Genomic DNA, 26943 nt, shown 5'->3' on the forward strand with positions numbered 1-26943 from the left:
TGTAGTTCCCATTACTAGGTAACCATTTGGTTCCTAGCCACATAAAATAAGTCTAATCCTTCAGGCCAGCCCTAGGAGAGCTGTTAATCAGCTCAGTGGTCTGGTTAAACTAAGGTATACTTGACTTTTTACACCTTTGAAACCTTTTTATTCTCAATTTCCCTTTCATTGCTAAATGATCCTATAGGCCCAGCGCTTGGTCTTGGCCTAAATTTTATATTCCATTGCATTCCAGACTTTGCACAATTGGGTTTTATTCATGAACATCAACCTAGTCACCTGGTAGAAACATGAATGAAGGGAGGGATATTTTGGGTAGCTTTTATAGGGTAATGGCATTTGTGCCAGGGGCAACTTCCAACTGGATGCTAAATCTCAGGGCTAACCAACCCTGGTGAGTGCGTGGCATACCATTGTCTTTAACCACTTACCACTGGGTTTCTTGTCTGCTTAACCACCATATAGATCAGTTATATAATGTTGTGGTTCAGCATAATTTCAGAATTTTTATTTGGACAATAAAAAATTTATGTCACTTAGCAGAGCACCTTCTTTGTGTGATAATGCAGGATACAAAAAGGCAAAAAAGTTATGAAATATATTACAGTAATTTACTAATAATTAACAAAAAATAAATTACAATTTATTTACAACAACTCTTGTCATACAAATCCATATCTCACTAATCATCATCATCATCATATAATATACTTCTCTTTGTATTTTTCTCTTCTTTGAAATCATAGTATTCTACTAAACGACTTACATATTGTATGAGTGTATCACAGGAAGCTTCAAAACTTGAGGATGGCACATCTAAGCCTCGAGTTTCTATTATTATTTCAACCAGCTGACGTACAGCATTACGAAGTTCAATAAGGAAATTCCCAGTTCTGGAAAAGGAAAACTATTATAAGAAAATTATCTCAATTCCAAAAAATTAAAAATTATAATGAGCAAGTCACTTTCTCACCACATCAATCTTGTTCGTTTTCATCAGAAGATGATGAGAATATAAATCAGAAGAGGTATTAAAAGTTGACACTGAGGCTGATGTCATGGAATTTTTAAAAACTATTGATATTTTTTATATTTAGTCATTTATATTTTTTCCCATATTTTTAAATATTACCAAATTATTAATCACTTGACAGTTTTATCTTATAACCATTTTCCATTATGGCATTGAATGACCAAAATGATTCCACTGCCAGGTCATCAGACCATACTTTCATACATCAATCAATTATTAGGCTTCATGGTAAGTACCGTATTTGACGGCGTATAAGACACTTTTAATAAAAAAATGGCTAAAAAATCCCCCTAAGTCCCTATGTATAAATGTAGGCTCAAAATTTAAGAATTTTTGGCCGAAATTATATGAAACGCCACGTGAATGTTGTAGCCTAGCCTAACATTCGGTGTTATCCTAATAACCTATTAAAAACCAAAGTTTATTATAATTATTTATCATTATCACACTTACCATTACCACAATTACTACTGCTGGTATTATAATCAATATCTACGTTAAAGTTATCGATATTTTCATTAAAATGTGTTAATATCGTTATCGCGTCGTCTACAAGCGCATCTCCGCATTCACATTTACAGACTTACGATGCGTGTGCTGCCACCTATTGGTGATTATCTCGAGATGCTTTTTGGATAACAAGGTCCGTTCAGTTGGTGCAGTTGGCAATTCCTGCTAACATTCTCTTTACAGCATAACAAAAATGGCTTCAATCAATTGGTGGTTGACAATTCCTGCTATCATTCTCTTTTAGGCATAATAACAAGGCTTCGTTGAGTTGATACTTAAGTAACTCGTTCTAGCATTCTCTTTTAAGAATAATAACATGGCTTTATTCAGTTGCTCACGAGACTTGAGCCGTTACATAGGGAACATTTTTATTTACTGAGTTTTACCTGCAAATATGGATACGGGGAAGCAGAGGCAAAGTTACACTCATCTAGCTACAAACTTCAGATTATAGAATATGCTAAAGAACACAGCAACAGAGCAGCAGCAAGATATTTGGTCCTCCTCCTACTGAAAAATGGTACGTTCTTAGAGGCTGCAAGAAAATAAACTACGGGAGGAAGAAAGGAAACCGTAACCTTCGTTTTCAGCCCCACATTGGCCTGCAATTGATGAGGAAATAAAAAGTGGGTAGTAGATCAAAGGAACTCAGGCAGGTGTGCATCTCACAAATGATCAGGAACAGAAGCCAGGAAATTTGCACACGAACACAAGGATTGAAAATTTTAAAGGCACAGAAGGGTGGTGTTATCGGTTTATGAAAAGGGAAGGTTTGTCAATGCAAACAAAAATTACAATTGCACAGAAAATGCCAGCCGACTATGATGATAAAATAGTAAAATTTTCATCATTTTTATTATAGCTGCCAGAAAAAAAACTCCTTTTGAACTAGGCCAGATTGGAAATATGGATGAAGTTCCACTAACGTTTGATGTTCCATCAAATAAAACTGTGAGCTTAGAAGGAGCAAAAGACTGCTGCAGTGAAAACTACAGGTCATGAAAAGACACATTATACGGTTGTTCTTTCATGTTGCGCCGATGGAACAAAACTGCCCCTTTTCTTATTTTTAAAAGAAAAACTCTTCCCCAAAGAAAAATTACCAAAAGGTGTGCATGTTCATGTTCATCCTAAGGTTGGATGGACAAGGATGGGATGAAGTTATGGTTACGAGATGTATGGGCAAGGCCGTCCTGGTGGATTATTAAGAAAACCTTCCCTCTTGGTTTGGGATCAGTTCCGAGCCCATAGAACTGGAAGTCATTAAAAGGAAAGTGGCAGAATTAAAACTGAGATAGCAGTTATTCCCGGTGGGCTTACAAGTCAGCTGCAACCTTTAGATGTATCTCTTAATAGGCCATTCAAGCAAAACATGAAGGAGCTTTTTGGAACAAGTGGATGACAATGCCAAACCACGACCTCACACCAACAGGAAGGATGAAAGACCTAGCATTGCAGAAGTCTGTGAATGGGTAAAGCAAGCTTGGAATAACATCAAACCAGAAATTGTTGTGAAATCTTTAAAAAGTGTGGTATCAGCAATGCTCTTGATGGAACAGAGGATGACGCATTATTTCAAGATGATGATGATGATGATGATGATGATGATGCTGAGGAGTTCCTGGGTTTTAGTGACGAGTCTGGCGGCGACGGTGAATTTTCTGGTTTTGAAGAGGAATAAGGGTGATGGCCCTAATTTTTATTTTTTGTTATGCTCACTTATTATGATGTCTTACGTTTTATTATTTTATTTTCCTAACTTTGGCAATAGTAAGGTTTCTGTGTATGGATTGTGTTTTCTTCTTCCCAAATATTTTCCATAATCATTTTACTGTACATCACCAACGCCGTTCTGCACGCTTACAAGATGGTGCTGCCACTAACGGTATTCATGTCAAGCCAGAGGCAGCTTTCAGCTGCAGCGATGAAACATAGTAAATTCAGACTTGATTGCATACTTTTAATATATAATGGATATATATAACATATATTACATGAGTAACATCTTTATTAATGTTTTTGTTGATTCTGCTGGTAAGAAACTGTTTACAAATGAATGTGTTGCAATCTATTGGTAAACCTATGAGGTAGCTTTCAGCAGCAGACGAAACATTCGATCATAGTAAATGGCTGATTGTATATTACATATTTTGATAAGTATAAATAAGGTAAATAACTTCTTTATTAATGTTTTGTTGATTCTGTTGGTAAGAAACAATATGCATATGATAACTAATACTACAGTTTTTACTTACCAAAATCATATGAGCATAGGCTAAAACATTTTTTCCCTCAATGTCCTGAAATTGGGTGTCGTCCTATGCAGACATGCGTCTTATAAGCCATCAAATACGGTAATTATTTCTTGTAAAACCCATGTAGACATTAGTTTACTAGGATGGGCAAGTGTAATTATGTAATGATTTACAAACAAATTTAGGTAAATTTAAGTGACCCCTGAAGCACATTACAATGGGAAATGAATGACAATGCACAAAACTGAATGACAATAGTGTCAAATAGACCTGGCTGAAAGTGGCGGGTACACAAAGGTAACTGGTGTTGGCACTGGAGACTGGAATACAAAACTGTTGCTGAAGCTGGTGTTATTGGTAAAGTAAAAAAATCAATCATCCCTGAAATTATACACAAACACTTGAAGTTTTTTATCTTGAAATATTACGTCTGATCTGCCTTCCCAATTACTTGTGGTGAATGCTCAAACGGACGGAAATGAAGTGTCAAATGCCAAAAAGAACTACCATGTTGTGGCGTATAAGACGACTTTTAATAAAAAATGGCCTAAAAAATCCCCCTGCATCCTATGTACATAATGTAGGCTCAAATTTAAGAATTTTGGCGAAATTATACCTGAAACGTCACGTTGTTGTTGTAGCCTAGCCCTGGCATTCGGTGTTATCTATAATAACCTATTAAAACCAAAGTTTATTATAATTATTTATCATTATTACACTTACCATCACCGCAATTACTACTGCTAGTATTGTAATCAATATCTACGTTGTTATTATCGATATTTTCATTAAAATGTGTTAATATCATTATCGTCGTCTACAGCGCCATCAGCATTCCACATTTACAGACTTACACAGTACATGTGCTGCCACCTATTGGTGATTATCTCGAAAACTTTACGGATAACAAGGCTGAAACGTAGTAAATTCCAGAGCTTGATTGCATGCTTTTATAATATATAATGGATATATATGACATATATTACACAATGTAGGTAACATCTTTATTAATGTTTTTGTTGATTCTGCTGGTAAGGAACAATGTTTACAAAATGAATGAATGTTGCAATCTATTGGGAAACCTATGAGGTAGCTTTCACCAGCAGACGAAACATTTATCGTAGTAAATGGCTGATTGTATAATACATATTTTGATAAATATAAATATGGTAGATAACTTCTTTATTAATGTTTTTGTTGATTCTGTTGGTAAAAAACAATATGCATATGATAACCTAATACTACAGTTTTTACTTACCAAAATCATATGAGCATAGGCTAGGAAACCTTTTTTTTTTTCCCTCAATGTCCTGCTGAAATTGGGGTGCGTCCTATGCAGACATGCATCTTATAAGCCGTCAAATACGGTACTTGTCTGACAAAAAATTAAAAAGCTGCTTCCTAACTTTTTTTATTTACATTAACCACTTTTAACATTCAATTTACCTATAAAACATTCACGTCTTACATCATCAATTCATAATTAAACCCAAGACTCCTCTGCCCACACAAAACTGAACATGTGTACAAATAGTGAACAAAACGACAACTTCAATTTTCTGAGTGCAGAATGACTTTAAGGTCCTAGTACTTGAGCTATGGCCATTAATTTCACTGATCCACCCACTCCAGCTTTCCTGCATTGTCATAAGACCTTGTCTAGGTGTTGATTCTTGCTAATTTTCAATACTGTTTTCAATCCTATGCTAGTTTTGGCTTTTAGTTTTTACATATCTTACAAATATATGATTGCTCCTGACATTTTATATGTGACTGAACTAAAGCTCTGCCTTCTAATGCCATCCAATTTAATTTTTAGACTCCTACACAGCTGATCTTAAGGAATTATTCATTACTGAGGAGTGAATATTGGAAAATTACAGTTGAAGAAATTTGACAGCTTGGTGGGAAGACTGTTGCAATTAGTCAAGACTAACATTCCTTATTGTGTTAGATCTGCAAAAGCAGACTAAATTCCTTTGCAGCTATGACCAGCATCTGGTCATAAGTTGGGAGCTTTCTTAAAATAAAATCTATATTGACATATGATAAAGACCTAAACTGATATGTGGACTTACCTCTGGTCAACATGAAATGACATTTTTAATTGGCCATCAACCGAGAGTAAATACTGTTCTCCTGCTAGGTGAAGAGATATTGCCCGTCCAGCAAACAATGCAACTGTGATTGGCTGAAGCAGAGACAAGTCTCTTGCAACTGTTCTCCGAGACGTTTCATCCCTGGTCAAGTGGACGCACAACAGATGGCGGGAATCATCATCCAGATTTTTTGGGATGCTGTGTAGTACGCAGTCACTGCCAGTGTTAATAACTGTCCCTTCCCTAGGAAAGTAAAAGTATGTTAAAATGTTTTTGTTGAGCTCCACAAAAAAAATGTCTAGCCCATACTATATAACTCGTCAGTTTTCATTTTGTAGCAAGATGCTGCTGGCTGCTTATTTTAAATGAGACATTGGTAACTTCAGATCTCAATTCTCATCAATAGGATTTGTTTTTATCACTGGAGCAAGGTAAAATTACAGAAATTGGATAGCCAAGTTACAAGAGACTGGAGGGAGCGGATGAACTTGGGCGGAAGCAAGCACAGATTATGGCAAATGAATTTAATATTTTAACACTGATATATTAACAAAAATAATTTTACAAAAACAGAAGAATATGCAGAAACATGCTAGGAAAGAAAAATATAATCAAACAAGTTTTTGTGCTATGAAGTACAGTATAGCAAATCATTTGACAAACAAGGGAACTGCCTGATCACTCGCATATAACAGCAGATCTTTGATATTCTTGTGCAACTAAAAAAAAGGTAGTTTATACAATATACCTGCTAGATATCTTTACAGAACAGCAGCAGCAGATAAGTTTACAGTACAAAACCACAATAAATGAGCAGGTGTGTTAAGCACACAAAACTCCATGTCTTCTATAAAACACATGAATAAAAACAGTGTTTATACAATGAAAAGAAATATTTAGCGAGTTTTTACTAAAATAGTATAAAGACACACTGCATAAATATTCGTAACTTCTCACTTACAGTGTTAAAGATTGTCTGTTCCAGAAGTTGTCTGAGTAAGAATGGCACTGAGTGACAAAGGTAAGGTATAAAACATATAGAATCCACAGTAAGTGTCCTCTGGAACTTCTGAACTTCAGACATGAGTATGATAAATAATTAGTTGAACAGTAATATTTGACTATGGACAGGTAAAGGCTTCTAAACTTGATAGCAGGGCTGTGAAGGTTACTAAAGAGGTGATTTTAAATAATATCTGAATATTAATCCAAATGGAGGGGGTTGGGGAGTTCCCCATATACTAAAACACAGGGTGAATGAATTATTCATCAATAAAACTAATAATTTTTTCTTTTACTGGACTATTTCATGATTACAAAATGACAAATTTTGAAAGTAATTTGTATTTTTCCAAACATACAAACCTGAGGTCTTTACATAGGAATTACCTTTAGCACAAGCTGGAGCTGGCTGTTCTACACAGCAAGGTTGTTTGGTAGTAGAACTACTGGTGGGAGGGGCAAGGGGTACCCTCACTACCCCCCTTTGCTGAGTTACACAGCCACTTGCCTAATAGCCCAAGTATCAGAATGAGGGGTGGCTAGAGGTGGGCAGTGTATGTAAAGACCTCAGGTTTATATGTTAGGAAAAATACAAATTACTTCCAAAGTTTGTCACTTATTCCTACACAAATACAAACCATTGGTCTTTACATAGGAAGACTCACTGATTGGTGGGAGGATCTGAGTAAGCTTCATAACCAACTGGATGTTTGCCTCACCTATGACTTTTTCTGGTCATGCCTCTGATCGGGGGAACACCATTGTGCTCGACTGTCAGACTTCTGGGCTTTTCAAGGTAATAGGTTTGGAAACACCATTATTTTGAAAAAGGCTTGGAAGAACCAACTGTCAGACTTCAGGGCTTTTCGAGGTAATAGGTTTGGAAACAACATTATTTCAAAAAAGGCTTCAAAGAACACTCTGTCGGAGACAATAAAGCTAAAAATAAGTAGTCCGTTAGTTTTATTGCCAATCTCTCTCTCCCCTTGCTAGAGAGAGGGTAGGACTTGCTTCTATTAGATCATATCAATAGAAAAAATAGAAAGGCTGATAACTCGTCTGCATCTGTGCCTGTCCAGCACATGACAGTTTGAAAACCCATCCTATGCCCACCGGAAAAGGAGAGGTAAGAGAAAGGGAAGGGGGGGGCAGTCACATATAGATGCTCTCATTTCTACAACCGTACATCTTAGACCAGATGCTACCTGTCCTGCTAGGGAAACTGGATGAGCTACACAACTTGTTGAGCAGCCACCTAAGGACCCAAGGAAAAGGTGTCCAAGGACCTATGGGCAATGTCCCTCAGGTAAAAGGAGATGAATGTCGTCTGGCGCGACCACACTCCTGCTCTCAGCACCTTGATGTACCAACTGGTTCTTCTTGAATGTGAGGGACAAAGCAATGACTGACTTTGTGAGCTCTGGGCTGGGATGTACCCGAATCCTCTTCGTCTGACGTTGAGTACGCCCGCTTGATAGTCTCATGAAGCCAGAAAGAGATTGTGCACTTGGGCACCTCCTGCTTGGTCTTGCCAGTGCTAACAAAAAGTTGTCAACACCCAAGCCTGAGTTGTCGAGTCCTCTTAAGGTAGCACTGCAGCACTCTGACTGAACATAGTAGCATCTCATCTGGTTCATTACCTACAAAGTCCTCTAGGAAGGGGACCGAGAAGGACTCGAATCTAACGTCAGGGACCGATGGATTCTGATTCTTCACTACGAATTCCGGGGCAAATTCGAGCAAAACATATCCCATTCCCCTTGAGTGTTTGACATTACAAAGGCCATGGATTTTGCCCACTCTGTTTGCTGATAACAGGGCAAGCAGAAAAACAGTCCTGAGGGTCAGATCCCTGTCTGATGACTCTCGTGGAGGCTCGTAAGGAGCATGCGTCAGGCTTCGAAGGACGAGAGTTACATCCCACTCAGGGGGCCTGATTTCTCTGGGAGGGCAAGACTTTTCAAAGCCTGTCATCAGCAAGGGGATGTCCCATAAAGGAAGAGAGAGCTATGCCTTTTAGGTGTAGGACTAGGCCCACGGCAGCTCTGTAGCCCTTAATTGCTGAAACAGAGAGATGCTTCTCTCGGCGAAGGAAGATAAGAAAGTCCACTACTTGCTGAATAGTAGCTCTGACTGGAGAGAAACCCTTTCCACAACAACAACCACAGAAGATAGCCCACTTCCCCTGGCAGATGTCTGCAGAGGATTTCCAAAGATATCCAGACATCTCCAATGCTGTTCAGTGAGAAAAGCCTCTCGCTCGCAGGAGACGCTGGATAGTCTCCAACCGTGAAGGGATAGGGACTCTGCGGACTGGTGGGACCTCTCTACTTGGAGATGGAAAAGGGGGTTGTGGTAAGGAGGAATTTCTCTTGGTGCCTTGGTTAGCAGAGCTAGTAGGTCCGGATACCATTCGGCATGTGACCATTTGGGAGCCACCAGGGTCATTCTGAGATTTGTGGTGATCATTACCCTGTTGATCACCTGACAAATAAGACAGAACGGGGGAAAAGCATATGCATTGAGATTGTCCCAAGGTTGCTCAAAGGCATCCTCCACTGTAGCCAGAGGGTCTGGGATGGGTGAGTAGAACACTGGCAATCTTCCTTTTGTGCCGGGTTGCAAATAGGTCTATTACTGGACGTCCCCAAAGGTCGAACAATCCCTTCACGTCTGGGTGTAGGGACCACTCTGTCCCTGTCACTTGACCCTGACCGCTGAGTTTGTTTGTCACTACATTCCTCTTGCCTGGGATGTATCTGGCTGAAACTCCACTGAGTTTGCTACTGCCCATTCATGCATTTGCACCGTCAACTGGTGAAGCTGGAGGGAAACTAGTCCCCCTTGCTTGTTGACATATGCCATTACCGTGGCACTGTCGCTCATCAGTACCACGGGGTACCCCAACACTAGATCCCGGAACTCTTGGAGGGCTGGGAAGGCTGCCTTGAGCTCCAGAACGTTGATGTGGAAGTGCCTGTCGTTCTGATTCCAAACCCCTGAAGTTAGTAACTCCTCCAGGTGTGTTTCCCATCCCTCCCTCGAAGTGTCCAAGAATAGAAGCATCTCAGGAAGGAGAGCGTGAAGCCGAACTCCTATCATGAGGTTCCTGTCGTCTAGCCAACAAGCTAAGTCCTGTCTCACTTCTCTCGAAAGAGGAATGAGAAGGGACAGTGGGTCCCTTGCTTGAGACCAGAACTCCTTCATTATCCACTCAAAGGAACGAAGGTGAAGTCACCCATGAGGGACCAGCTTCTCCAAAGATGACAGGTGACCGAGAATGACTTGCCACATCCGAGCTGGTTGTTCCTGTCGGGACAGAAACGATTGCGCTGCCTCCCTGAACCTGCTGACAAAGGAGTCTGAGGGAAAGACTCTCACTGGTGCCGTATCTATCAGCATGCCCAGGTACGTTATCCTCTGTCCTGGAGCAACTTCAAACGAGAGTCTGCCAGGACTAGCCAATCATCGAGATACCTCAGAAGACATATCCTGAGCGAATGGGCCCAAGTCGACACGAGGGTGAACACTTGCGTGAACACCTAGTGAGCGGCTGAAAGCTCGAAACAAAGTGCCCCGAATTAGTACACCGTCCCAATGAGGATAAAGTGGAGGCGCTTGCAGGAGGACTGATGGATGAGTATCTGGAAATACGCATCCTGCAGATCCACCATAAGCATGAAGCCAGACTCCCTGATGGCCGCGAGCACTAAACATGTCATTTTCATCCTGAACTGAGTCTGGCGAAAAATCGGTTCAAGCAGATAGATCTATGACCGGCCTCCATCCCCCTGATGCTTTCTCTACGAGAAAGATCCTGCTGTAAAAGACCAATCTGTCAAGACTTCCACAGTGCCCTTCTTCAGCACTGTCTTCATCTTGTTCCGAAGAACGAGGTCCTTCGGCGAGCTGGAACACACGTCTGTAGATGGACCGGAAGGTTGGTGAGAGGTGGAGGAAACTTGAAGAGGAAGTAAATAGCCCACCCGAAGGACATTTGTCGCCCAATGGCTCAACAGGCAACCCCCTATCAGTGGCAGCATTTGGAGGGGAACACTGCCGCTAGCGTCCTCCTCCCTTCTTCCCCTTACCTCCTCTACATGGCTTGGCAGAGGACCGAAAGGGATGCTGAATTGCAACCGTCCTACGGGGGACCTTAGGATTCTGAGGTTTCCTAGGACCCGTGGAGGAAGGGCCAGCCGGACCCAAGGGTCGGGCTGTAGTGGTGTGCGAAGGCCCAAAGGTCTTTGCCACTGCACGGTGGACAAGATAATCATTGTTATCCGCTCCTCGACAATCCACCTCGGCATCCACTTGCTCCTTGTGAAAGAGAGAAGTGGAACCCAGCAATGGTCCATTCCTCAAGGTCATGACCAACTCAGGACCAACAAACTTGGAGACTCAGGAGAGAACTGCATCTCTCCTTTTAAGCATCAAGTTTGCCCACAGGTTAGTTGTTTGGTTGGCTAGGTAGGTGATCACCCTACCTCCAGACAGGAACAGTCTGTTAAGGTTAGCCACATCTTTGTTAGTTGGCAAAGAAGAAGTGATAACCTTAGCCACGGTAGTGGAACAATGGTCCATCTAAAAGACTGCTTGAAATGCTGCCATGGCAGTCGTCTCCAAAGTCGCTGACTCCTGACGCAAGAGGGAGATGCCCTCCGCATGGAGCTGCTCCAACAGACCCAGACCGAGATGAACCAAGTCCAGGTAAACCTGTACTGCCAGAACTGACCTCTCCATGGGCTTATAGGATTTCTTCTGACAAGGGAGAGGTGGAGGAAGCAGCTTGAATGAGCAACTGGCCTGAAGTGAGTGCTCCCTCCCAGAGACAGAATTCACTTGGCCCAGGAATGACTCGGCAAGTTTTGACCATGGCAACTCAATCGTATGTGAGGATTCCTTGCGGGCGCCAACCAGTACTTCAGGGTCCTAAGGAACAACCTCATCGGAGGCCAAACTCTCCTCCCAAAGATTGTTGTACAGACGAATCAGTTTGACAATCTTCAAGTAGGACCTCTCCAGCTCAGGGGTGTCTGTGTCCTTGGGAAGAGGACCTTCTGGCCCTTCCAAGTCACCGTCCTCTCGAGTCATTCTCTCTGCAGGCGACAGACCCTCCTCAGAACCCCCATGTCCCCTTTCTGGACACCTGAGCATACATCCATTCTGGTCCTAGGACCAAACCGGGGGTGTACGAAGGGCTGTGATGGGAAGCCAAATCCTGATCGCCAACCCAAGTCCTGTCCATCCCACAGCTCCCGGTGTACCCCCAAGGGGTTGAAGGAGCAGGTGAGAGGGGCTTAGCACCCTTTGTGGACATGCCAGAGGCCAAAGTCTCAGCAGGAGAGGAAGGCCGTGAATGACCGTCAACCTGTGGTGACGATCAATGCACAGGCCTGGAAGAGCTCCTGTCACGTGAAGGTGAATGGGGGTTGTCCCTGGGAGAACACACACGATCCCATGAATGTGCTTGGAAGCTATCCTGGGAAGAGCAAGGCTGCTCGCCCCCATGAGAGCAATCTCGCACTCTTGGGCAAGAGCATGGGCTGTCCCAGTGATGTGGTGGAATCTTCTTCGAGGCTGAGGCCTCAATTTGCAAAGAAGATTGAATGGGGGACCTCCTCCAAGCTTTTTTGGGTGTGCGGACTCTACGGTCGGCATCACTGTCAGGGGACCCTGTCCTCCAATCGGCCGAGGCGCGGCTTGTGGGAAGCATGTCTCGCATTCTCAAAGTTCCAGGGGTGGGGGCAGTGCCTGCATGCTGCACACTCACTCTCTCTGCAGGCTGCGTCCCGGTCCGTAGACTGTGAACGCTTACCATACCCGCGTGGGTATGTTGGAACCCGGGCGGAAGAACCTTTGGTAGCACAGGTCGGGGAGACCCGCGCATGCTTAATATCCGAGGCACAGAAGTGTGTAACAGATGACATGCATGCGAAGACCCGTGATAGGGATGAGCTTCCAGGATGAATACTTGGATCCCTGTGTAGCTGAAGATTCTTTACCAGACCCAGGAGACATCCAGTGTCTGGTACTGGAGCCTTGGATGCTGGTGGACGTGGGGGATCCATGTACACAGACTCGGCTAGTGGGAACTGAGTTGTGGCTGACCCGAGCATGGGCCGCTTCCGTGCCTTGGATGTTCGGGGAGACCCCAAGACGCGGATTCCCTGTCCGGGGACAAGGCAGATGCGTAGAGAGATCCCAATGCTTCTTCTGTGGAAGAAGACATGCTGTGCGAGGGTTGATGGGCCTTCTTACTGTTGAGAGAAGCAACCTTTTCCTTCCTTGGGTCTGTCCACATAACAGGACCCTTGGAAGAAGGGGAGGAGGCAAAGGCAGGTGGAGAAGGTAATGACGAAGACAACAAAGGTGGACTTATCTAGAAGATCTTTAGCGTTGGGAGACATCGGCGGGAGTCTAGAAGTCAAAGGGACCAGGTGCACAACTGAAGTCGCCGTGACCGTAGTCCCAGTTGAAACCGCAGTCCCAGTTACTGATGCAAAAGAGACAGGAGGCAAATTGGAGGCACTTCAGTGCGCAATCAAGCTGCGTACCGATGGCTCCTTGGGAAGACCTAGGGAGGGCCAGAGATCCCTAAGTCCTTGGAAAGTCTTCCCGATCTCTCCCAGACCTGCAAAAGACTGGTTAGTACGGGCTGCCTCCCTTTGCTCCGAGGGGGATTGCTCCTCCCCAACCATACAAAGCAAGTCCTTGAGAGGTTGCAATCAGCCCCAGCCCTCCCTTGCAAACCACTCACTGCTGAAGCAACAGGGGAATGGAGGGAGTGACCTCTCCCCAAGAAGAGGTAGCAACAATGGCAAGTCACATGGGAAGAGACAAGGAGCTACCCAGTGCCCCTGGATTTCCTCTATACAGTAAACCGCATCCACTGCTCCAGGTACCATTCACAACACTCAATAAAAGGATCAGTAACTGAACACCCGTTTGCGGCATTTTGTGCAAACGGTGTGAGGGTCTACTTATATAGTTGACAGAAAACAGTTACACTGCCACTTTCCCACACCAAGGCAAAGATGGGGTTTTAAGCAGAGATGACTCTTGGGTTTGCATTTGCAAAATATCAAGAAAGTAATCATAATATCAACATTATCACACAAAGCACAACAAACAGGAAAAACCAGGATTGAAGTGCAGCAGAATAGCCAGCAAATATTCGGGTAGAGGAAGGTAAGGAGTGCGTCTGCTCTGGATGAAGGCCATAAGGCAAGTGGTTGCGTAACTCAGTGAAGGGAGGTGGTGAGGGTACCCATTGCCCCTCCCGCCAGTAGTTTAACTACTGAGCAATCTTGCTGTGTACAATAGCCTGCTCCAGCTTGTGCTGAAGGTTATAGTTAGTTATAAATGATTTGTTTAACCAGACCTCTGAACTCTTTTAGGGTTCTTCTCGGGCTGGAACAAGACCGATGGTTTGTATTCATGTGGGAATAATGTTAAATACTACACAAAATCATGACCACATTTTAAAAAGAATACTACTGAGGGCATTGTGGAAAAATTAACCTGGACAGATAATTCTGCTGGTCTTCAGGTAACCTTGATTCACAACTGATCAAGACATTTTTATAAATGACTAAGGATTGATCTGTGGATGTGGAAAAACCGGTAGAATTGAGCTCTGAACAACTGAAAAGGTCGAAATTAATTAAGAAAGAAATCTAGACATTAAAACAGCTAAGTGAATCTGGATAAGTGAGAATTATAAAAAGTGATAAAAACTTGTAAAGTTAATATACTTCAATCAAAACAATATAATTTGTAACACTTACAATGTCTTGATAATGGTACTGTCCTTTCGCAGTATTCCTTTAGACAACATCCCTCTCTGTAGGAGCAATACTCTGTTAACACCAGCCAGTAAAACCCCCAAAAGTAACTGATGATTCAGGTTGTTCACATTCCACGTCGAGTCTTCAGAAAACACATTGTTATCAACCATAAAGGCATCTTTCAGATGGTCACCATACACTCTCTTGATCCCTAGGGATGAAATTAATCACATCAAGAATTGTTTTATAAAAATTATTTATTGTTTATTATTTTTGTCACCATGAAAACACGCATTGTACTGAATGGGAAAAAGGCTATAAATCAATGTGCACACTCAAATATAAATTACAACCCTAAAATTTTCAATGAATTATAAATTTTTTATTTTCTTCATGTACGTCCACAACTTTCTGTTCCAGATAAATATTCTTATATACATTTACTACATTATAATTCTGTTAAGTCAAAGGTCTTGTAAAACCTACTTAATAACAACTACAATAAAAATATGACAATTGCTGATGCTATTACTAATATCTAGAAGTATTTTAGATAGACATTTACTAACCATTATTAAACAATAATCCACGATGACTAAGATTATTGTTATTACAATAATGAATGGAGTCTCTGTAGTTTGACAGTTCCTCCCAGTGCTGAATGAGGCCTAACATTGCCAGAAGATCACTTGTTGGGTTTACCGACTGTTTAATGTCTCGTATGCCAGAACGCATGTCAATGCTGTTATGAAATATACCCCTGCCACTGCTTAATGCGGCTGCAATTGATGCAACTGAATCTATACACCTGATGAGAAAAAAATCATAAATTAAATCACAATTATACCATTGCTGCACTGAATTCATTAACCCTAAACGCCTACTACAATGGGCGTATCAATCACGATTAAAATTGTCTGTTGCGCCAAGTGGATCGCACCCGTCGTCAACTTTACAAAAATTTCAACCTTCGGTCAACTTTTGACTCGACTGAAATGGTCGAAAAACGCAATTGTAAGCTAAAACTCTTACATTCTAGTAATATTCAATCATGTACCTTTATTTTGCAACAAATTGGAAGTCTCTAGCAAAATATTTCTGATTTATGGTGAATTTTTGAAAAAAAGCTTTTCTTATGCCCGCTGGTAACTCGCCTAAAATTTCAGAAATTCTTCGTCATTTTGTCGTAATTTTTGCACTGTTCTATATTAGCCGTTACATAAAGTTTTATATGTGAAATGTGCAATTTCATGTACAATACAACAGAAAATAACTCATGGTTGTAGCTTATCAGTTTTGAAATATTTTCATATAAATCACGATAACTGCAAAATTTCAAACTTTCGGTCAACTTTGACTCTGACCGAAATGGTAAAAAACGCAATTGTAAGCTAAAACTCTTACATTCTACTAATATTCAATCATTTACCTTCATTTTGCAACCAATTGGAAGTCTCTAGCACAATATTTCAATTTATGGTGAATTTTGAAAAAACTTTTTCCTTACGTCCGCGCCAGAAATTCTTTAAAATCATTTGTCATAATGTTTGCACTGTTTTATATTAGTTGTTACATAAAGTTTTATATATGGAAATGTGCGCAATTTCATGTAGAATACAACAGAAAATAACTCATGGTTGTAGCTTTTATCAGTTTTGAAATATTTTCATATAAATCACGATAACTGCCAAAATTTCAAGCAGGTCAACTTAACTCCAACCGAAATGGTAAAAAAACGCAATTATAAGCTAAAAACTCTTCCATTCTAGTAATATTCAATCATGTACCTTCATTTTGCAACAAACTGAAGTCTCTAGCACAATATTTCGATTTATGGTGAATTTCTGAAAAAAACTTTTTCCTCACGCTGCCTGCCTGAATAACTCAACCCGAACATCTCAGAAATTCTTCGTCATGTTGTCGTAAATGTTTGCATCGTTTTACATTAGTTGTTACATAAACTTTTATATATGAAAATGTGCACAATTTCATGTAGAATACAACAGAAGATAGCTCATGGTTGTAGCTTTTATTCAAGTTTTGAAATATTTTTCATAAATCACGATAACTGCCAAAATTTCAACCTTTCGGGTCAACTTTAACTTCGACCAAATGGTCAAAAACGCAATGTAAGCTAAAAACACTTATATTCTAGTAATATTCAATCGTTTACCTTCATTTTGCAATACAATCGTTTACTTCATTTGCAATAAATTGGAAGTCTCTAGCACAATATTTCGATTTATGGTGAATTTTTAAAAAACATTTTCCTTCGTCTGCGCGCGGTACCGCCGAACATCTCAAAAATTCTTTATCTCGTTGTCGTAATATTTGCACCATTTATATTAGTCGTTATATAAAGTTTTATATATGAAAATGTTGCAATTTCATGTACAATACAACAGAAAAATAATCATGGTTGTAGCTTTTATCAGTTTTGAAATATTTTCATATAAATCACGATAAATAGAAAAATTTTGACTTTCGGTCAACTTCTTTCGTCGAAATGGTCGAAAACTGCAATTATAAGCTAAAACACTTACAGTCTAGTAATATTCAATCAATTAGCATCATTTTCAACAAACGGGAAGTCTCTAGCACAATATTTCGATTTATGGTGAATTTTGAAAAAAACATTTCTTTACGCCAGCGTTTTAATTCATGTATCATTTTTGTGATAATATTTTCTCTGTGTTGCTTTTGATCGTTTTACAATTTGTTATATACCAAAATCATCGCAATTTAGTGTACAATACAACTAAAAAAATTAACTCATTAGCTTTAACCGTTGTGCTTACAGCGCGATTTGTATACAATTATATAAAGCGTTTTTTTTCGCTCATATATTCCAATATTTATATATGATAATATTTTTTCATTTCTGATGGTTTCCACTAAATTTCGGCAATGACAAAAAAAGGAGCCAAAAATGAACTCTTAATCTTAAAAACTAAGCGTGCTGTGATTTTTTGAAAAACTTTTTCCGCTCGAGCGCTAACTGACAAAAGCCAACATACGGGAGATGTTTTTGTAAATAGAGGCTCAGCGTTTAGGTTAATAAAAGGTGTTGGCAATATCCTTTCGAACCACAGATGTATCCACTTTTTAGTATTTTACTATACATCCATTCATTCTTCCTTCCATCTCGTTGACAAACCTCTCAACTGTTACTTCTTAGCACAACTGTGGGATTTTTAGCAACTTTCACCTTTTGATTCTTGTACTTCATGTGATTTATTTTCTTTATCTGGATCTCCTTTGTCTCACTGTCCAGCCAGTCCAACATGAATTTTTAAGTCATTCATATTTTTCATAAGTATAAAAACAAAAGCCCTTTATATATATACAGTATATATTGGATTATCTTTCAGTTGAGGGAGGGTATGCCCCTCACTTGCCTAACCTTGCCATTTACTTTTTCCTTTAGCTGCAGGGACACAGCAGGGCAGTTAAGGTGGGTCTAACCTATATAAAAGGCTCTGGTTTGTATACCCAGGAAAAACAAATTACTTTTATAAATTTGTTATTTTTTCCTCTGGGGATACAGCCATTGCCTTTTTTATATACATTATAGGAGACACCCCTTAGGAGGATGAATAGGCTGGAGAATTCATCCTGAACTAATCATGTGAGGCCTTAGACTTCCCTTTATTATTCTCCTCCTACATGAAGTAAGAGGGTCCAATGAGGAGAAGGACGAAGATGAGCTGAAGGACAATAAGAAGAGGGGGAAGCTGATGAAGAAGAAGAATGGCAGAAACTTTTCTTCCCTTTTCCCTAGTATGTCTTGCTTGTCTTCCACACTGAAGGGCTGGTCAGGCTGGAAATGTGCTGGGTTGGCAGAACTACTGCACTGGAGTATCCCCCCTTCTTTAAAGAAAACAAAGAGGCCACCATGGGGGCTGCAGGAACAGCAACAGACACATCAGGAGGAGGCCTCTCCCTTTCTGCAAGGTCATTGTAAAATGCTGCCAAAGACAGCCCTGGAGAGTAAGACAAATTTTCTGTAAATACTTCAAAGTTGACAACTCCTGAGCATCACTTGCTTCCTCGTCCCCTGGTGAAATGGCATGAATGGGTTTGCAAGTTTGGGGAAGCTAACCCTCCTTCAAGGGATAGATCCAACAGTAGGAGGAAGATGAATGGAAATTTATGTAAGACAAGGAGCTAGAGTGTTTTTGTGGAGTCACTAGGGAAATAACCTCCCACCCAAGACACCAGAGATCAGGTAATGCATTGTCCTTCTTCCTCCTTTTTATTTACCATACTTTTTCCAGTGAGGAGATCTTTACCCTATAATAGAAAAAATCTCATTTGAGTCTACCAATAACATAGTACAGTGCTACCCTGCTTTTTCATGCTTCAGTTTTCCATGCTTCATTTTGTCACGGATTTTTGTGGAACATATCTCACTTTTCTGCGGGAACTTTCACCAATTCGCGGATTTGTTCTATGGACCATATCTCTAAAATTATCACTAATTCACTTTTTTCGTAGAGCAACACTATTTATTCACTAATTACTGTATTTTTCATATTGTGTTCATCACTAAATACTGATTTTTATGATAAAAATGATTTACAGACTGAGCATAACAGAAGGGTAATGTAAGATGTATTTGAAATGATATTGCTGTAAAGTGTTTTTGGATGATAGAGCATATTGTACAATATTTCAGATATTTGCTAATCATTTTCAATTTATTTTCCAGTAAAAACACTGGAAAATAAAATGAAAATAATTAGTGAATATTTGAAACATTGTACAATATGCTCTATCATCCAAAACCACTTTACAGTAATATTTCAAATACACCTTACATTTCCCTTAAAGAGAGAGAGAGAGAGAGAGAGAGAGAGAGAGAGAGAGAGAGAGAGAGAGAGAGAGAGAGAGAGAGAGAGAGAGAGAGAGAATCGAATCGTGCACCTGTTACGCTCAGTCTGGGACCCAACCTGGAATGAGATTAACAGATACATTACTACAGTATAAGTACACTGTAAATTATTTTTATGGCCCAACCTGAAATGAGATTAATAGATACATTACTACAGTATAAGTATACTGTAAATTATTATCATAAAAATCTGTATTTAGTCATGAACACAATACAAAAAAATGCAGTAATTAGTGAATACACAATGTTGCTCTATGGAAAAAAGCTAATTAGTGATAATTTTAATTGTTTTTACCAGCATATAAAGAAAATGGGACAACTTCAACACTATGAGAGAAAACAACTAAGCTTATGTATACAGGGGTAACTGGATTACTTGTCAAATGTTCTGTAAGACAGCTTTATTTAATTTGTATTAAACATTTTATTGATGTTTTGCTGTTTTACATTAATATTTTAAAATTAGTAAATCATTGTTAAACGCATTTTAGGGGTCGTATATACTTAAGAGTAACAGTTGTAAAAGGGTACTAATCTGACTTAAGGTGTTTTGGGATGATGGTTTGGGGTGTACTTTTGTTTGAATTGATACTAAATTGGTTTAGTATGATAATTTAAGATACATTTTTGTTTGAACTACTAAATTAGGCAGTGAACTTTCAAAATAGACAGTTATAAGTGTAATAGTTTAAGGGGTATTGGGTATTTGGCAGTAATAAGCATTTTTTGAGGGGATTTCGCATTTCTGCAATGGGTTCTGGAACCTATCCTGCGAAAAAGTGGGGGAGCACTGTAATGAGGCAACCACATGGTTGCCAATGTTCCTTGTTCTTGCAATAGCCATATTTCTTCTTCATTCCAAGAAAAAACAAGACCAAAGTGACACAAAAATACATTCTAAGAAAAAAAAAGGTCAGTAACACAAAAATACAGGGTCAAAGTGACAAAAATACAAGGACACATCACAAAGCACAAAAGCACTGCAAATTCAAAAGGGTAGCAAGCGACTCATTTGATATCCAATGAGCACATAGGGAAAGGGAAGAGAAAGTGTTAATGTTTGCTATTTCTAGTACCTGAAGAAAATGAGTGTGGTGTAGTTGGGTGAGTAAGGGGTATACCCCCCTTCTCACCCATCACGACCAGTTAACTACCTTTTTACCAATATTTAGTGACTGATCCAGCTCATGCAGAAGTTTTTACCAATATTTAGTGACTGATCCAGCTCATGCAGAAGAAATAAGTGCCATTTGCAGGCACAACTGACAACAGCAGCAGTGCACCTAGTCATGCAGTAACAAGCTGGAGGCAGGATACACACAAAAAGTGTGAAAAGAAAGGCAGCATGTCTACACTCAACATAAATGCAAAGTAGCAATAAGTACTTCAAGTAATAGGGAGTTGGATGACCACATGCAGCGGAGCTGTTCCTTTTAGAACTTTCTGCACCATACACCTGGACGTATTCCACAATGTTAAAGACTATTGCATGATGAATGGGTTTGTATAAAGCCTGTTTTATTATAAAACATAGTACTGTATTCCTTCAAGGGTGAATATTGACAGTCAACAATACTAACTTGAATATTGATGCATAAATAAGAGCCTTTGACAAATGAGGTGGGGTTGAAAAATGAACCACACGCCGTCCCAAAGGAGTGAGAGTTTCAACAGACTCCGCACGATTGGATTTAAGTAGTCCCAAATCTTCAAGATTCCTTACAGCTTTTCCTATTAGTCTAGGAGAAGGTACACTAAGGGCATCTGAGAGAAAAGACAGGGCACTTTCTTCTCCACAGTGTGCCTGTAATAAGAAATGTTTCACTGATAATAATCTACTATTCCAAAAAATTTTTACTGGAAAGTCAAAAACAATGTACCAATACTGTCTAACACAGGAGGTAGGCTGTAATTTGCCTGTTTTATAACAAATGATTGCTGTGAGCTTGTGAACTTCAGCTACTTTTTAAAAAATATTGCACTGTCTTGGAAAAGTACATAGCAAGGAAATTTATTACATCTGAAATTGAGGCAGTACAGAATATCATAGATATAAAAAGGACAAACTAAAAATTACTGTTATGTAACAAATATAATTCTATAACCTCTCAAAACCCAATCCCAATATGTTGATAAATTCAATATCACATGCTGTAAAACATTTCATATGACATTATAATCATATCTAATACAGGTAATAAATACCTAATCTCAGGGCCCAGATTCTGTACAATATATTTTACCAGATTCATCTACTTTACCTCTATATCCAATAACTAAATTTTTAAAAAGCTATTACCTATGAAAATAGAAAATTAACTTTTCCACAAACGCATATTTCTTATCCTCAAATCTCATTTAATTTTTTCCTTAGAAATTGTTAACAAAAAACCATATTGGTAAACAAAGAACTTGCTAAATAAAGCTTCAATTAAACCTTGAATATCTAAACAGTAATATAAGTTCTTCAGAAATCTAGAAAGACTAATCCCTATATACAAACTAAAAATTCTTCAAAAAAATTTTTTTTTTTTCACATACCTTACACTGTAGTATCACATGCTCTAATGAAATCCTCAAAATTTCAGGTACAGGAAATCTGCTCATATCTTTATGAATGTTCTCAGAGTAGAGGTGAAAAACCTCACCTGGCTGCACCCTTCCTGCTCTCCCGGCTCGCTGCTGGCCATTGGCTTTTGAAATCCAATGGTTTCCCAAGACACTCAAATCTCTTCTACTGTCATATCTGAAAAATTTTGAATTGAATAAAACTCTTGATAATTCTGTGATATCGGCTGACTGCAGCTTTGTTTTTCATAAGTAATCTATAACATTTCAAATATTTTTATATATATAATATACTGTATACAGTATATGGAATGGAATCTAAAATTTAAGCCAATAGCCAAGCGCTGAGACCTATGAGGTCATTCAGCGCTGAAAGGGAAACGAGGAAAACTTCGCAATTGCACTATGAAACAATTGGTAAGAGAGGGTGGAAGAAAATGGAACAAAGAGACTATGAACGGAGGTACAGTAAAAGAAATGATGGGTTGCCGGAAATAATTTGACTTTGCAAGAGCTTTTGTTCAGTAATGCCTACTGTGCATCACTTGTGGTGCACTGATGGCGATAACCCCTACAGGGCATTTCAAATGTACTTAAGACATTAACTGTTGATGCAGCTGTCTATGTATCGTGATAACAGAGACAAGACACTGCATGGCTCTAAACAGAGGAACAAGGATACATTCTCATGAGAGATTATCCCAAGTTAACTTCACAACAGCTAAAATGCTATGCTACAGCATTCCTTTGTTTTTTTTGTCTGCTCTTGATGTTTATTTTTTGTGGCAGCCCAAAACATATAACCAAAAAATAATGGCACATCAGGAAATATCATCAAGCACAGGTAGACTATCATACCACATTTTTAAAAACAAAGGTATATATATGGGGGTTAAGCAACAATCTTGAAGAAAAATACAAGATTAAATGAGTTTCATGAATTCTACTGACCATCACTGACATCAAGCATTACTAGAATGGTTAATACCAGAGTATTTGTCACATATTTAATTGCCAATAGTTCAAATACATACTTGTTATTAGTAGACATTTTGGATTTAAGTCCCAGTGACATATGATGTCAGTTTTTTATTTTATAGATATAAATGGATCCACAAATGAAAAATACAATGTTCTTTTGATACTTGCTAACATTTACTGGTATCAACAAACATAAAGACAATCATACCACCTACCTTTGTTCTTTATGGCATCCAGTGTCAACTACATAGACAACATCTTTTACAGTCAAACTTGTTTCTGCAATGTTTGTTGCAAGCACCACTTTCCGCATACCACTGGGAGCAGGTTCAAAGATCTGTTCTTGTTCTGAAGAAGGCAGACGCGAGTGCAATGGCAGCACCCACAGCCTATCTTTCAATTTTTCATTTTCTTGTAATCGCACTTGCACTAAATTTATCAGAACTGCCAGCAGTCTCAAGCACAAAATTGCTCCTGGTCACTAGAAGGAATCCCTTGCTTTTATAATATCTAAAACTAAATCTACATTAACAACTGGATGTGAACCTGGTTCTGTAAGTGGCTGAAGTTGGTATTTCTTTGAGTTTAGGTTCAATTCACTGAAAACATCCAACAGATAATGGCGTGTTAAAGGATACAAAGCACCAGGTACTTCAATCAATGCAGAATCGCTTTTCCCAAAATAATTGCGAAGTTCTTCCGTACTTAACGAGGCACTCATCAAGACTAATTTAAGATTGTTATTAGAATGAATCAGTCGCCGCAAAAGAATTAGGAGCAAATCTGTTGGTACGGATCGCTCATGTACTTCATCTACTATGACATGCGATATGCCTTCCAGAGTAGGATTGGAATGGAGTCCCTGGAGCAGCATGCCAGTCGTTAAAAACATTACACCTCCACGATCCTCGACACGTTTATAATTCAATCGTATAAATAAACAATGCTTTCACTGGCCTATAAACATTCAGTGATTGATGTAAATTGTATTAAAGTCATAATCTTACCAATCTTTTTATAAATAGACCAAAAGAATAGATACAAAGTGTCAAGCAATAAGACTTAATCCTGCTTTCAGAGTACATTATGGTGGTTAAATATATGTACTGTACATTAGTTTTATTTAGCACTTTTGAGGCTTCTGAGGTGATCCTGTTCGAGATCTATCATGTTATCTGATGTTTTCCCTAATTTACCCCTTTAAGAACCTACCTAAACTTCCTCAAAATCAGAATTAAATGTAAAGATTTTTGTCTTGTGACCATTATACAAATGCACTGTATTTTGGGGATGCACACCATCAGAGACCCTCAAGAACAAGTTCAAATCCACGAATACTTAAAACCCCTCAAAAATGCATAACTGCCTTATTTGGATTAGTTCAAAACACAAAACCTTCTAAAATGCTTATACCTGAATATTTTTTTAGTTTTATCACAACGGTTCATTTAGTCACGAAAATGATCAAAAATAGAATAATTTGTGAATATTTCTCTATGAAAAATACTTTGAATAGGCAATTTTCAGTGAATAATGTGGAAGACGTTTTTGTATGTTCCACAGAAAATCAGCTATACAGTGAGTGACTGTTTCATACACAGGTGGGGCCACTAGACTTGTACAGCATGATTTTTGCAAGCACTGCCCAAATCAGCAAAAGCAATGTTTTGGGCATGGGCATGTAGTTTTGTTATGGGTGATGCTCATTTTTTTTCTGTAATCGATTATTTTCTTCACTTTTATGGTCTGTGCTTGATTAGTTTCACTGCAGAATGTATATTTTTTTTTCTTGGCAGTAATTTATGCTGAAATTGGCATTCATAAGTGAATACTATGTATAGTACAGTAAACCCTCAGCATCAGCGTTCTCATGGTTGAACTCACACATCCATTTTCTCTGTGGAACATATTCTCTTTCAGAAAACATTCACCACCAACAAGATTTTTTCACTGAGAATATTCACTAATTACTGTATTTTCATATAATTTTCATGAATAAATGCACTTTTTGTGATAAAACTATTAAAATTCTCCCTGTATAAGTCTATTTTTGGAATGGTTTTCTGGTTTAAGCTATCAAAATGTGTCTGCAGTTCTAAGTGTTTTTAGGGTTTTAAGCATTCTGCAAGTTGATGCATCACATGAATTTTACATGTAAATAAAGCCATAGAAATAACAAACATCTTTTGCTTAATAAATCCATCTATACATTAGTAACCTGAAAGCAAGTTTCTTATTGCTAAGCACTTTGTATATGTATAGACTCTGTTACAATATAGCTTGTATAATGACTGTACTATGTACAAGACTCCTGTTACAATATAGCTTGTATAATGACTATAAATCCTGAAGCTTGTAGAAAAACATCTACTGGATAAAAAGGGCCTGGAATCACTTGTAAACTGCACTGAATATCAACATCAAAGCAGCAAAGTGAGTGGCAAAGTAGCAGTTGCCCAGACTTTTTAAGATGAAGGTTTGCATATTTAAATTTGATCATTTATAAGTTTGAAAGGATAATATTGACATTAATAAAATTGTTGTAACACACCTGTTCTCCCCTTTCTTGAGCAATACATTTTGCTAGAGAAATTGCTGAAATTCTTCTAGGCTGTGAAATAAGAATATTACAGTCAGCTCCTCTTTCTTCCTTTATCCACTTGTCTAGGATCATCTGAGGAACCTGTTTACAATAAAATAGAAAACCAATAAAGAAAATCAAAATACCAGCAAACAATTTTTCCAGATTTAATCAAATATCCACCAAACTGTTGTTTCAATTAATTATAAACAACTTGCCCACTCCTGTACCCCTAACAGTTACCTAAATTACCAGATTTACAGGAATATATTGCCTATAATCTACACTTCTTCATTTATTTTGAATGACAGTCCCACCCTGCGGATATCAATATGACTAGTAATATATCTCAGGTCTAAACATTATTGAGTGGCTGACAATTTACATCCATTTTGAGACAGGTTCAGTGACTGTGAACATAACCAGGTCACATGTTTGGGACTGTCTGTATAAAGAAAATCAGAAAACTACATCATCTGGAACTGTTTCCATAGGCAAAACTTGCATACATAATAAAAAAGACAAGAATATACAGAAAATATTAAGTTGTTACACTACAAAATACTTAGCAAAAATATTAACTAACCTGTGTACTTTTACCACAACCAGTATCTCCTGCCACAATCACAACTTGATGTAAATCCAGGGCTTTTTCAAGGTTATCTCTATAGTAGAAAAAAAAAAAAATTGGTCACACAAAAAAAGAAAAATTACTTGCTAAAAAAGTGTTAAAGTACTTCTACAGTGACATTAGTATTGGTTACTCTAATAGAAACTATTGAAATGATAAAGCACAAAGTACAAAAAATATGCAAATACTGTAACCATGAACAGAAAGAGTCTGAAAGGAAATAAGAAAACTAATTTTAAGTATAGTCTTTTTAAAGTTATAAAATTATTCTAACATCATATATGGATCTTAGAAAAGCCTATGCTGCGACAAGAAAATTCTTGCAGCAGTGATAGGATTTCCCTTTTTAGGATTAGATGAGAGACAAGTTCTTTGGACATAATTAGCTTTCCTTTCTTCTATCTTATGTACCATAACTGAATTTCAACCTGGCCCAAATCCTCATCTATACCCTTTCTCCATGATTTCCGGGGCTTTCCAAAGGTCAACATCCTGCCACTCCCACATCTACTACTACTGTTAACTGACTGCTCAACTCCATTCTCCCATCCTGCCACTCCCGAGGCTTTCCAAAGGTCAACATCCTGCCACTCCCACAT

General features: G+C 38.8%; 1 protein-coding gene across 1 annotated transcript; it reads right to left on the reverse strand.

Moving 5' to 3' along the window:
* Window positions 1-586: 586 nt before the first annotated feature.
* On the reverse strand, window positions 587-26943 carry LOC136833050 (ATP-dependent RNA helicase DHX30-like). The gene is given in 11 exon segments (XM_067094697.1): window positions 587-893; window positions 5877-6140; window positions 14690-14900; window positions 15259-15497; window positions 21164-21387; window positions 22125-22329; window positions 23348-24068; window positions 24071-24089; window positions 25684-25815; window positions 26300-26384; window positions 26756-26943. Coding segments are annotated over 11 exon segments (2499 nt in total). The 3' UTR covers window positions 587-682.

This window comes from Macrobrachium rosenbergii, chromosome 51 (genome assembly GCF_040412425.1).
Source record: "Macrobrachium rosenbergii isolate ZJJX-2024 chromosome 51, ASM4041242v1, whole genome shotgun sequence".
NCBI lineage: Eukaryota > Metazoa > Arthropoda > Malacostraca > Decapoda > Palaemonidae > Macrobrachium > Macrobrachium rosenbergii.